Genomic DNA, 13291 nt, shown 5'->3' on the forward strand with positions numbered 1-13291 from the left:
CAAATACTCAAATATTGATGTGATAACTTATTAAAACTAACTCCTATTGAGAACAGCGGGAGCTGTACTAAGAATTTATAGCGAGGATGTGGTCAGTTGGATGTAGTACGTTATTCCTGGTATTAGTCCATATTCTTGACCACACGGTAGCTACAGGTAAATTTTTATACGACTATTCATTTGTTTTTTATGGGGGAAATCTCTTTTGTATAAATTATGAATTTTTTTTTCCATTTAATTTTGAATCGTTGATAAGATATCATTTACTTTTAGAAGATAATTTTCGAAAAAAAAAATTGTGATCTACATTTAAAAGTACGGGGTATATCCTTTTGAAGTGATAGATTCTTTCTTCTTCAATGTTTCTGTTAAAATTAAAGGATTTATTATTATGAGATCCAATACATGTATATCAAAGTTCTCACGTCAAAAAATTTCTTCATTTGATGTTTTGCATAATAAGATTTCTTATTCATACATTTATTTCAAAAATAAAGTTTTCATTCTAATATCTAATATCCAAGAAAAGAAGTAATTTTTTTTTACGAATGCTTTGTGAAAATAGGTAGAAGGGGGTGGGTGCTTGACTTAATTATTTATTATTTCGTTTTTAATTATTTTTGCTTTCTACAAGTATGTAGAATGTAGAACAAAAGTATAAATGGTACAAAATAGCAGCCATTTTAAATGCATATATCATGTATACATTTTAAAGCGATGTCCATTCATGGCACGATTCAAAGTGATAAGCTCGACTCTGTGAATCGTACGATTCAGTAGTAAAATTTTATCAATGGGCTGACCTTTGGCCGAAATTTGACCAGTGCTAATTTAATCAACTTAACTTATAAGCAGTACACATTTAATTCGTAGAAAAACATAATCATTTACGCAACAACAAAATCCCTTGGCCAGCGAGGACGAAAACACACTTGGTTTTGTAAAACCTTGACAGTATGTAAAAGATAAAATATTTCAAATATACTGTATTATCTTTCAAAATTGAATGCCTATTGATATTCATCCACAAAGTAATTTAAATGTTTACTTATTTGATCATTAAAAAAGAAAAGAAAGAAAAAGAACCTTGCTGATCAAAAATGGTAGGCGCATCTCTTCATGTAAGGTTTTGAAATATCTATCTCTGTTTTCTTTTGATACCGCCAACTATTATTTTTGGACTTTGGAGTTACTTATACTTTCATGGATATCCACGTATAATATATGCATTTTAGCGATGTACATTATGTTAGAGATTTCCCATTTTTAATTTCATTTATCAATATTCACTTTGGTTGATGAATAATATTTTGATGTAAAAATAATTCAATTTACACACAAACCCTATCTGCACTGAACTGTTCTAGAACAAAAAATTATCACTCTTTGCCTTGAATATAAAGTTATTTGTTCAGCATGCAAAAGGAAAATAAAACAAATGTTTTCACTTCAAATAAAGTTGAAATTTCACTTTCCCTGGTTTAGTTTCCATTGATTAATTCTACATATAGTCAATAGTTAATGTGATAAGGGTTACCCTTGAGGTACGCTTGCTACTGATTAAAACGATTTTTCATTCATTACTCCAGTTTTAAGGTTAATGTGAAATACAAACATGTTTTTAGATGCAAAGGGTTCACTATCAAGAACATCAACCACGTTCATTCCCATAATGTCGAACGAATACATAGTAGGAACATGCGAAATTCAATTTGTTATTTATGAGGTGCATGGAAAACTTTTGTGTTGTACCATATTTCTCATGTTGATCTTGTTGAAAATGTCTTGTGAAAGAAAAAGGTCATCGTTACTAGAATTATAGAAAAATCTTACAAAATTTATAGTGAAGAAATATCTAGATGGATCATTTTCCAATTTATTTTTTTTTCAATTTTAATCAGTTTAAGAATACCACTCAATCTAGATTTCTTTTTTTTTCAATGTCAAGGAAATCAACGAATGAACGATTGAACCTTGAATTTGAAGAGCACTCCGAATGTCATATTTATTGAGACATAGATTTGAAAAAAAGTATACATCGTATATAATATAATTAATATATTTTTTCTACATAGCAAATGGAGCCACTCCCTACATATTTACTCAAGAGGGTTATCATATTGATTGTAAATAAGTACTCAACTTAGAAGTGACTTATTGATAAAGGGCATCTTATGTGACGTAAAGTTCTTGTAAGATGCAAGGGCATTTTATCGTGTTCACATTAAAGTGCACTAATGGATCACAATTGAACTCTTTTTGAACTGGCGAGACACAAGGCACACTCTTATTGCATATCAGATCTCAAGGTTGTACAATAAGGAACTCCTTGAAGATATTAGTGGCAAACGGGTGTAATATGTAACTTCATGTGATGAGTTTTATTTATGTCATGGCCATCAATGAACGAAGGACCGAACTGTGTATTTTAAGTACATTGTGAAATGTTTTAGCTTGGGCAAGCTTCATGGAGTCAAGGTGAAGACAAATGAGATTACTACCAAATTGAAATCAAGCTAGAAATCAAGCCAATTGTCCAACGATACATATAGCTGAAAGTTCAACAAACAAGCCTACATTTACATTACATAAATGTATGCACATGTAATATAACAATAATGGAACGAAAGCACCAGCATCCACCTTTCTTAATTAATGAATACTAAAAAATGAAATGTTCTGCAACTTTCTCTCATCCCTTTGTAAGGTAACCAACCGACCTTGTACCATATAAATCCTTTTATTTGCTTCGTGGGTTATCGCGTCCGCTTTTGATTACTATAGATGATAAAAATTATTAGAGTTATATAACACTTATCAACTTTATCATGTAAGTAACCAACAGAAATTAAACTGGGCCACAGGACGCTGAACTCAATAAGTACTTCTGACGTTAAGAAGATTTTCTATACATGCAATGACACAAATCATGCATATATTGAATGTTGTAAAATTTTCGGCATTACAACCATCATGCAAATTTCAGTATTAAAAACATTACGTATATCATGAACGTTGTAAAATTTTCAGTATTACAACCATCATGTACATATCATGAATGTTGTAAAATTTTCAGTATTACAACCATCGTGTACATTTGATAATGGCTGGTGTCAGTGGCGACCTCAGAACAGCACTCAAGGATTCCAGTGGCATCTTGGGAACGGATCAACGCCTGATAGATCATCCGGACCAGTCGGTGACCACACAACAAAATGTAAATCAAAATGCTTCATATTCTTTTGAAAAGCAAAATCAAGGGTGAAAATGCAAAATCAAGTTCTGATTTATACACATCTGAAGTAAATGTCTTCATTAATATTGGCAGTTATTGTTTCTAGAAAGAAAGATTAACATTGTTGAAATGCTTCCTCCTTCTTAAAAAAATATTTTAGCATTTGCATACTTGAAAATAAATGATTAATGACACGTCTTATTTTAAACTTGAGTTATTTTACATTTTTGAAAATACGATTTACCTTGCAGACAGCAATGGCAGCTACATTTTTATCAAGGGAATAGATGCTCGTATGAACAGTTCCATCAAAGCTGTGGTAGAGGCGAATATTGACGTCACTTCCGGTAAAATAAACAGTTTCTTTCACTGGCAAGAATGTTCATAAATTTTTCAAGCAACTTAATCGATTATTTTGGTTTTCTTTAGATTTGCAATTATCCTTCTGGTATTTTATGAATGGAGTTGGTATTGGTATATTAACTTTGAATAAAATTGATGGCAATGGCTCAAAGACAGAACTTTGGAGAAGGAAAGGAAGACAAGGTCGAGAATGGATTCAAGCCACAGTAAATTTACCTCGAGGAAGTTTTGTGGTAATGATTCTCAAACAATTTAATGTATGCAATTTGAATTTTGATTTTTGAATTCATATTTTTAAGGTTTGCATTTAACCATGACTCTTTGTAGATAAGTTTCGAGGCAACTGCGCGTTTATTTTATGGAAGTGATTTGGCTGTTGACGACATAGAAATATGTGAGTATTTACAGTGCATTATCGCTTTTGGGGATGATATAAATACGTTTTGAACAAAATTTTCCGTGTATTAGTTTTGTATTCGTCTCAAGCCATGGTTCAAAGTCCTCATTTTCCTCTCTTTGAGATGAGAGATCTTGTATTTTAGTTGTGGTTTGCGACGATAGACTTAACGTGACACAAAATTCATTGTACATAGTCAATACAAACAGACATAATTCTGCGGAATATAACTTTTTAACAAGAGCCCCATGGGCCTTATTGGTCACCTGAGCATCATGCAACAACTTTCCAGTGATTGGATTGAATTTGGTTCATGTTTTAAGCCAAATGCTATGGCATTCACAATTTTGAAAGAGGCACCATTGATCATCATAACTATACACTTAGCAATTGCTTGGTTTGGTTACTTAATACCCATAAGCAGGGTAGGGGAACAAAAAAATGCATTTCAACCAATCAGTAATATTCAGCAATAATCAGTAGTGCCCCTACCACACATGAACCCCTGACCCTAGGTCCACACGTTGCACAATTTTTGAAAAGGCATCCTTGCTTTTCAAAAATATTTGATTAACCTTTTCGCTGCCGTACAGATTTGAAGTTCAAATTACGTACAGTGCCGTGACAGTTTTTATTACGTTAAATCTATGACGTAACGTTACTGTGACGTCATAAACAAAGAAGGTAAAGGTATAAAAACGTTTACGCCTTTCACTTTTTGTACAAAATGGTTTATAGACAGACAATGAATCCAATAAAGAATAAATTATATAAAACGAAACGATACAAGCAAAATTTATGCACAAATAATATATTTTCAGTAGATTAGGTACGTAGGTTTTTATTTTTTAATAGGAAAAAAATAATTTTATGTTACATCAAGAACCTGTGGATCATATATATATGTTGCATAATAATGAACGCAATACGAGTAGAATTAAATATGTACAAATGCAGTGTAATTGAAACACAGTTATAAATACATGTTACTAACTATTCATACGTTTTCGTGATTTATCTTTGTAAATTCTATCGTACTTTTTCATTCCTTCATTTCTGACTGTACACCATAATACATATTTTTTAACGTAGACCTTACATAAAGAGCTTACCTAATTAATACATGTATATCAAATGTATCCCGCCCATACCTGCAGAACTATAGCTCTCCGAAAAATACATATTGATAGAACGGTCTGTCAAAACATTTTTTTTTCTGAGAGCTACAGTTCTGCAACTAACGCGCCGTGTAGAAATGGTTTAAAGGTCGATCGGGGTGGGGGGGGGGGTTCTACAGAAAAATCTGACCCCCCCCCCCCAAAAAAAATCCCCAAATTGTTCACAAAAATCCTATTTCGTGCGTATGTGTGTCATGGGGTAGGGTGAGATCTTACTTTTTTGTGAAGGGGGGGGTGCAACTGGCATCTAAATAAAAATTTTTCTGTTAAACAAACTAAACTCAGAAAAAAATACCCCCTCCTTTGCACACCCACTCCTTTCAGTGAACCACTTAAGGTAGTCCGATCCTCAGGTTTATAAAATTAGCCGTTAAATTAATCAAAAAGGGTACCTGTAAAGTGCGAAACGAAATAGAAACGAAACGAAACGAAACGAACTGAAACGAAACGAAATCTGCCGAAACGAAACGAAACCTACCGAAACGAAACGAAACGAAATCAAAACGAAACCTGCCGAAACGAAACGAAACGAAACAACACTATCAAAATGTTTTTTTTTAATCAAGGTACATGTATATAATCATAAATGTGTAACTACATGTGGACTTTTATTTTTACTTCAAATAAAATTCATATACTTCAAGCACTTGTTAATATAAAATTTAATTACCGATAAATTATGCTCCCTTCTTAGTCTAATGATGCATTTACGTGTTTGCAAGCTGCAAATATGCACGAGCGTACTATGCATGTATAGTTTCAATATGTGCATTATTTTTTAATTTTTATATCTGATTCTTATTTTCAGTCCTTATTTATCTAGATTCAACATATCTATCAAAATTGATGTGTTACATGTAAAGGCTCGTTTATGTACGGGTCGAAATAAAGTCACTGTACTGTTGTATTGCGAATGTCTTAAAACATAGGATAAACCAGAGACCTAGAGTATTAAGTATTCCATTCCAAGGTGTCTGGTTTTTTTTTTTTTGTTCTATTATACATGTAACTCCAACCGAAATCTTGTGTATCCTTTCTACGTACATACGGTCCTATTTTTATCGAGGTAATTTTGGAGGAAGAAAGGAGTGGTTTGCAATAAAGAGGCTTGACCATAGACGTCTTAAACTATTTAACTGACAAGTAAAAAGTCTCTCGAAGCGAACGATGTCATTTTTAAGTAGGTAAATTATTCAGTAAGATATTAAAAAATATGACATAGGTGTCGGAAGCGGCGGGGAGGAGGGGTTAGCCTCCATCCCCACTTTCTTGCAAAGATATATATTACATAGGCATTGGAAACTGGAGTTTACCTTTTTGTTGGTTAAGCCCCCCCCCCCCCCCCCCCCCCCCAACTTTCAATTTCCTTCCGACGCCTATGTAGGAACTTGAAGCGAAACAATTGCCTGTGGTGCTTGAACTATATAAATTTCTTATGAAGTAAAAAATAGACCATATAAACATTCTAAAAGTTTTGTTTCGTTTCGTTTCGGCAGGTTTCGTTTTGATTTCGTTTCGTTTCGTTTCGTCTTGATTTCGTTTCGTTTCGGTAGGTTTCGTTTCGTTTCGGTAGATTTCGTTTCGTTTCGGCAGATTTCGTTTCGTTTCAGTTCGTTTCGTTTCGTTTCTATTTCGTTTCGCACTTTACAGGTACCCAATCAAAAATACTCATAAAAGTATCTCTGAATCCACGAAGTTATGTAAATTTGTCCACAGTATTTCTTTAAAGTTAAAGATTAAAGTTAATCATATTATATAGGAAAAATTGCCAAATCTGCAATATTTTTGCAGAAAAAGGGAATTTGAATATCAGTAATGCATTTTCTAATTGCAAATTGTATTTTAGGTTGAAAAATGATAGGTATCCACGCATTCAGAGAAATTGTCACGATTTTTATACTTATTTGGTATTTTTTGTCTTCTATTTTCGTCATATATATATATATAGTACATAGTGTAAAAGGCTTTTGCTATCATTGCAAGACACAACAAATCACTTTTTATTTCATATCATGTTAACAAGCATTGGTATCTAAGCCTGGATTAAAGAAAATCTTATTCTCTAAAACTGTATCATTTTCCCCTACTATAGGGTACAAATGTCAACTTTTATAAGACCTTTTCTAAGACTTCCAAAAACATTGAATCTTATAAAGATGAATAAAATGAAAATTGCTGCATGAAAAAAAATTATTTTCAAGCTTCATTTTGATGCATTTCAAATTAAATATTGATTTTTGGAGTTATCCTTCCTGGCTGAGGATCGGATATCCTTAAATTGTTATATGTTGGTATTTTAATACTGTCACATAATCTTATTGTGTTCCTAAAATTTATAACCTGGAATACACGACTAAGACGTACAGTGTAAGTTATTTCGTATTTTTTATGTCTTTTCGCCCTTGACCGGAAACTCGGATGTAATCTGATTCAATCAAATAAAGAGGTTTAAATGTTTAGGTGTATAAAATATATTAATTATTTCTCTACAGATTTTATAAATTAAATCATGGGCATTTCCTTCTGTAATAATTTAATCTCGTAGTACAGTAGTTATATTTTTTAAATACAGTGTATTGATTTTCACCAAAAAAAAAAAATCGTTAGCATAGCTGTAAGAAAAATATATATATATATATATTACTACCAGTAGATCTCGAGAAAATCACGATCTTAATGGTATTTGCCCGCGGGTGGTGGTTAGGGTACTTGTGCCAACTTCCACAGACATAATATCTTGCCTGCCCTTTGATTGTAAATACCTGCCTAAATTCTTTTATTAATTTAAAAGTCAGATATGATCTAACAGGAGAAGCCAGCGAAAAAATTCTTTCAACGGCTAACCCCCCCCCCCCCCCCCCCCCCTTGCCCTGCCGACAATTAAAATTGATGGTTCGTGCCTAAAAGAGATTTAATCTCTTTTTTTGATCTTTAATTGGTCTTTTGAACAATAGAATGGAAACATAATTATAAACATGCATGCATGATGCAGAGGTTCAATGCCATAGTCGTTTCTTGCAGAAAAAGAGCCGTAATTGTTCATTGGACAGGACATAAGCGGTCTTCTCCGGCAATTGGCGATGTCATGCACTGCAAAACAACATGTATTCCAAATCTGAAGATTTCTCTGTGAAGTTCCTTGTCTCGTGGAATTTTTAATTATGTGACATCAGGCCGTCCCCCTCCCCTTGGCCTTGAAAAAAGTTTAACACTAACCCCACCCCCACTCCCCACGAAATAGGATTTTCGAGTTTGGGCAAATTCCCCCCTTTTTGTTTTTGTTTTTTTGAGTGTCACTTTTTACAGGAACATTTTATTGTAAGTATAATTAATTTTCCCTCACTTCCAAAAACGATGCTACGTGCCTGGACATTTGTGAAATAAACCCTTTTACTTTGTCCTGCTCCTGAGGATGAAACTTTAAACCTTTTTTATAGTCCGTTAAAAAGCCCTTCAAGGATTTAATGTAACAATGTTAAACTTTATAACATATCATGACGATAAATGATTTTTAAAAAATCATACATTACAAATGATAGCATTACTATAAATATAGTATTTTTACGATCAAAACAGTAAGTATTTTTAAAATATGAGTAATGGTAAATTATTCCCGTTTTAAAGATACGCTGAATATTTTTTTTCCTCCCAATGGAATTTTGATTGTGTGTATTGCCGGTTTAAACGAGGATTGAAAATACTGACAAAGTTGTTAATTTCAAATCAGAATGTATTATTTTCCTTTTCTAATGACCAAGACAAAAAATACCTGTTTAACATTCCTTCCTACATATATTTTTTTCTGTAGAAGAAAGGCAAAATAACTGTTTCCTGTAACAGAGGCCAAAATGGCGCGACACTCGGAATGACGACGTAACGTCATAATCAGTTTTACTTGTGACGTAAATGAGCTAACGGTAGGCCCTAAATAGACCCGTGGCACTTAACGTAGTATTTGAAAATAGGCCCAAAATAGGCCCGCGGCACAAAGAATGTTAATACCAAGGAGCAGATTTAAAACAATTCATTCATTTTTAGTATATAAGTAGAGCCACCTCCTCTATGGTACCCCTGACCCTGGGGCCTTGAAATTCACAATTCTGGAAGAAGGGCCCTTGCTCATCATAACTATATAGGTAGTTCATCTGCTTAATTCCCACGAGCAGGGAAGAAAATTTTCAAAGATTTAATGTATTTTCACTATATAATCAATAGAGCCCCCTAACACCAGAACCCCTGACCCTGGGGCCATAAAATTCACAATTTTGGAAGAGGCACTCTTGCTCATCATAACTATGTACTTAGTTTATATAATACATAGGAGCTGAGAAGATTTTCAAAGAATTCATGTATTTTCACTATATAATCAATAGAGCCCCGCCATAACACCAGAACCCCTGACCCTTGGGCCATAAAATTCACAACATTGGAAGAGGCACTCTTGCTCATCATAACTATGTACTTAATTAGTTTATTCAATACCCAGGAGTAGAGAAGAAAATTTTCAAAGAATTAATGCATTTTCACTATATACTTATTTAGCCCCACCCTAGCACTAGGACCCCTGATCCCAGGGCCATGAATTTCATAATTTTGGTAGAGGACTCAATGCTGATTACAATCATGCAAACAGTTCGACTGCTTGATGTGCAGGAGTAAAGAATAAGATTTTTAAAGATTGCATTAATTTTAGTGGTTTTGGCCCCACCCCTCAGGCCCCAGGGGGGCAGGGATAATGAAATTCACAATTTTTGTTCCCCTTCACCCATAGATGGTTTATGTCAAATTTGGTTAAAACTGGTTCAATGGTTGCAGAGAAGAAGCTGAAAATGTTCAAATGTTAACGCACGACGACGGACGAAAACGGATAGCAATAGGTCACTCAGTTTACTCAGGTGACCTAAAAATATATTGACCTTGAATCGATTTCTACATTTTTGTTAGCACCAATCCGGACGACAACAAATCCACCTCTGTCGACTTTACCGCCTGCCATGGAACTTCCGTTTCAGTGCGACTTCGATTTTGAATCCGGCTGGTGTGACATGAAGCTTTTACCTTCTCCAGGAAACTCTGTTGGCTGGAATATAACTTCTGGACCTATTCTAAATAAGGGCAAAATACTGATATCTGGAGACTTCTCTAGGAAAGGAAGAGGCAAGTATTTCGCATTGTTTACATAAAAATTCATATGTATTTTATTAGGTACATGTAGTATGAATGCATTTTTTTTACTTGATTTCTAGGTAAATTCTTACTTTTGAATAACTGGAACATGGGCGAGAATGGCGACGCAGCACAAATTATCTCCCCTGTTTTGGAGAGCACTGGCGCCGCCTGTTTGAGCTTTTACCTGTATTTAGCAACAGCAACTAGCGGGACACTCTCCATCTACCAGAGATTTCTCCCCTCTATGAAATTGGTTTTATTACATGAAGCTTCATATAAGAACCCACCTGGCTGGAAGTCTTTGATGTTTACCGTGAACGGGACTTCCTACTTTCAGGTAAATATTGCTTTTTCTTCCTAGAAATCTTGGCGCAGTGGTCAGAGCGTCTGTTCTGGAGTCGCGAATTAAGAAGTTGATCTTTACGTCGCGGGTTCGAATCCAGCTGTGGGACGTGGAGACCGGTCATTAGGATGAGACTGCATAAACCGAAGTCCCGTGTCGCAGTAAATGCTGACATGAAAACGATTCCTCACTGCTCAATGGCCGTTAGTGCTGAGTATTGAACAAAATTTGTAGCTCTCTACTGGCAAGTGATGGCGTCTCCATATGAGTGATAAATTCTCGAAAAGGACGCAAAAGAACATACAATCAATCAATCTTTAAAATGAACTATGATTTAAAATCGCTTTTTGAAAAAAAGAAAACGAAAAGAAATTTTAATTTCAAAACAAATACATAGCAGAGAATTGACAGTTTTGTCTATGAAGTGGTGATAATTCCATCATACGTTTAATAAGCTTACATTTATTGAATACATTTTTCTTTTTCCTTTCTTTGATAAAAATTATTTATAAATATATGTATGAATATAATTGTATGAATATGTATATATTTTTCACAGATCATTTTGGAGGGTTCTTACACAGATTCGAGATTTTTTGGCTCCGTCATGGGTGTTGATGACGTCACAATTCAAAATGGCGAATGTAAGTACAAGATTATATTTTCTAATTAATCAGTTTGTATATAAGAAATAATTTTATTTTATTTTATTTCGCAGGTTTTGCAGGTTCAGTTAACTTGAGTATATGCTTAGAAGTACATATATCTAAATTAATATCATTTTCAACATTGAACACATGTTTGATGAATTTCAACACAAGGTACTGAGCACCAATTGAAAAAGAAACGCTAAATACATTTCTGTCTAAAACATTGTTCTTGCTGTTCTAAATATTCACCATTTTCAAAAGGTATACTCACAACAACTCCATCAACAACAGAGAGGACATCACCCAAACCATCAACGACAGAATTCAAAGTCTCAACAACACAGGTTGGTATATCATCTTCACAAAAGACAACGCATGGGTCATCAACTCTACCACCAACAACATCAACATCGCATCTGTCATCTCCATATTCCACCAAGACATCAACAACATTGTCTACACAAACAACAAAACGAATCCAACCGTCTACAAGATCATCATCTTCATCAGACTCATCTACATCAAAACTAGGGCATACAACTTCTTCATATAGAACTTTGTCATTTTCAACAACTCAAAAATCAAATACCACGACTAACCATCCAGAAATATCATCAGCGGTTACCATCTCTCAAATACCAACGAAGTCATCAACACATCTTCCATGGCTTTCATCAACTCAAACTTCTAAATCATCTACTAATTCATCGAGTGTGGCAACAACAAAGAAAGAGACTGTCTTCATTTCATCAAAATTCTCATCTACTCAGTCATCACTTCAAACAAACATTTCGTCAATAACAACTTTGTTGCCTTTTAGCAAACGCACAACTACAACATCAGTCATCAAGACAAAGACTTCATCACCATCAACATCAAAAACAACCAATACGGCAAAGCCAACAACACACATATCAAATTCATTGCCACCATCAACTTTTACGGGTTCTACATCTATAATTCTATCATCACTAATAACAGATGTCTCAAAATTTACTTTCCAGCCATCAATAACAACGAGAATTTCCGAAAGGAGTACAGGAAAACAATCCTCGCAACATACATTATCGTCTGGTATTCCAGAAATGAAATGTACGACATCAACCATAACTCAAGCTTTGACTGGTTCACATACAACCAGTTTAATAACATCGTCAACAAGTCCGGCTTCAACAAATGAAACAAATAAATTAGCCGGAAGAGAGACTACAGCCATTGTTCTTGGCGTTTGTTTACCTATCATACTATTAGTTATATTGTCTGTTATTGTGCTTATATGTAAAAAGGACCATTCAAAACACAAATTGGTAGAAAATAAGTCAAAAGTTGAACCTCATAAAGAAAAATATCGCACTAATACCGACACTATTGAACTAGATGCTAATATTTCTGTAAAGGGTTTTCGAAAATTGGAAACGTGAATTAGTAGCATAATATGGAGATGAAGATCTCATTTGCCATAATAAAAACGTTATCATGTTTTGTTTCAAATTGCAAACTCGTGATGCACATTTAGTTGTAAATACACGTAAGTTATGTATTTATATGGCTTTTATAAACAGTTAAACCATGAATTAATTTCTATTTTATCAAATTATATAGATGATAATTTTGGAGAAATCTACATAAGAGATTTTTAGCTCAACTGGTCAGAGACCAGAAGAGCTTATGCAATAGTAAGGTGTCCGTCGTCCGTCCGCCTGTCTGTCTAGCTGTCCGTCTGTCTGTAAACAATTTTTCAAAATGCTACTACTCCTACAGTTTTGGTCTGATTTTCGTGTAACTTGGCACACAAGTAGACTACACTAAGATACATTAAATAGTGCATCGGATTTTGATTTGGATGAACGGTGTTACCATGGTTACTAAAAATAGAATTTTCTGTGAAATTCCTTTAAAAATGCTACTCCTCCTACAGTTTTGATCTGATTTCTATATAACTTGGCACACAAGTAG

General features: G+C 34.0%; 1 protein-coding gene across 1 annotated transcript; it reads left to right on the forward strand.

The window, feature by feature from the left end:
- Positions 1-12888, forward strand: LOC134278333 (MAM and LDL-receptor class A domain-containing protein 2-like). The gene is made up of 9 exons (XM_062760640.1): positions 1-156; positions 3077-3217; positions 3487-3582; positions 3665-3831; positions 3926-3992; positions 10118-10330; positions 10420-10679; positions 11245-11329; positions 11597-12888. The coding sequence occupies exons 1-9, from the start codon at positions 87-89 to the stop codon at positions 12754-12756; spliced, it is 2259 nt and encodes a 752-aa protein (XP_062616624.1). The 5' UTR covers positions 1-86; the 3' UTR covers positions 12757-12888.
- Positions 12889-13291: the final 403 nt, after the last annotated feature.

The sequence above is a fragment of the Saccostrea cucullata genome, unplaced genomic scaffold (assembly GCF_032062105.1).
Source record: "Saccostrea cucullata isolate Sc308-1 unplaced genomic scaffold, CSIRO_AGI_Scuc_v1 ctg300, whole genome shotgun sequence".
NCBI lineage: Eukaryota > Metazoa > Mollusca > Bivalvia > Ostreida > Ostreidae > Saccostrea > Saccostrea cuccullata.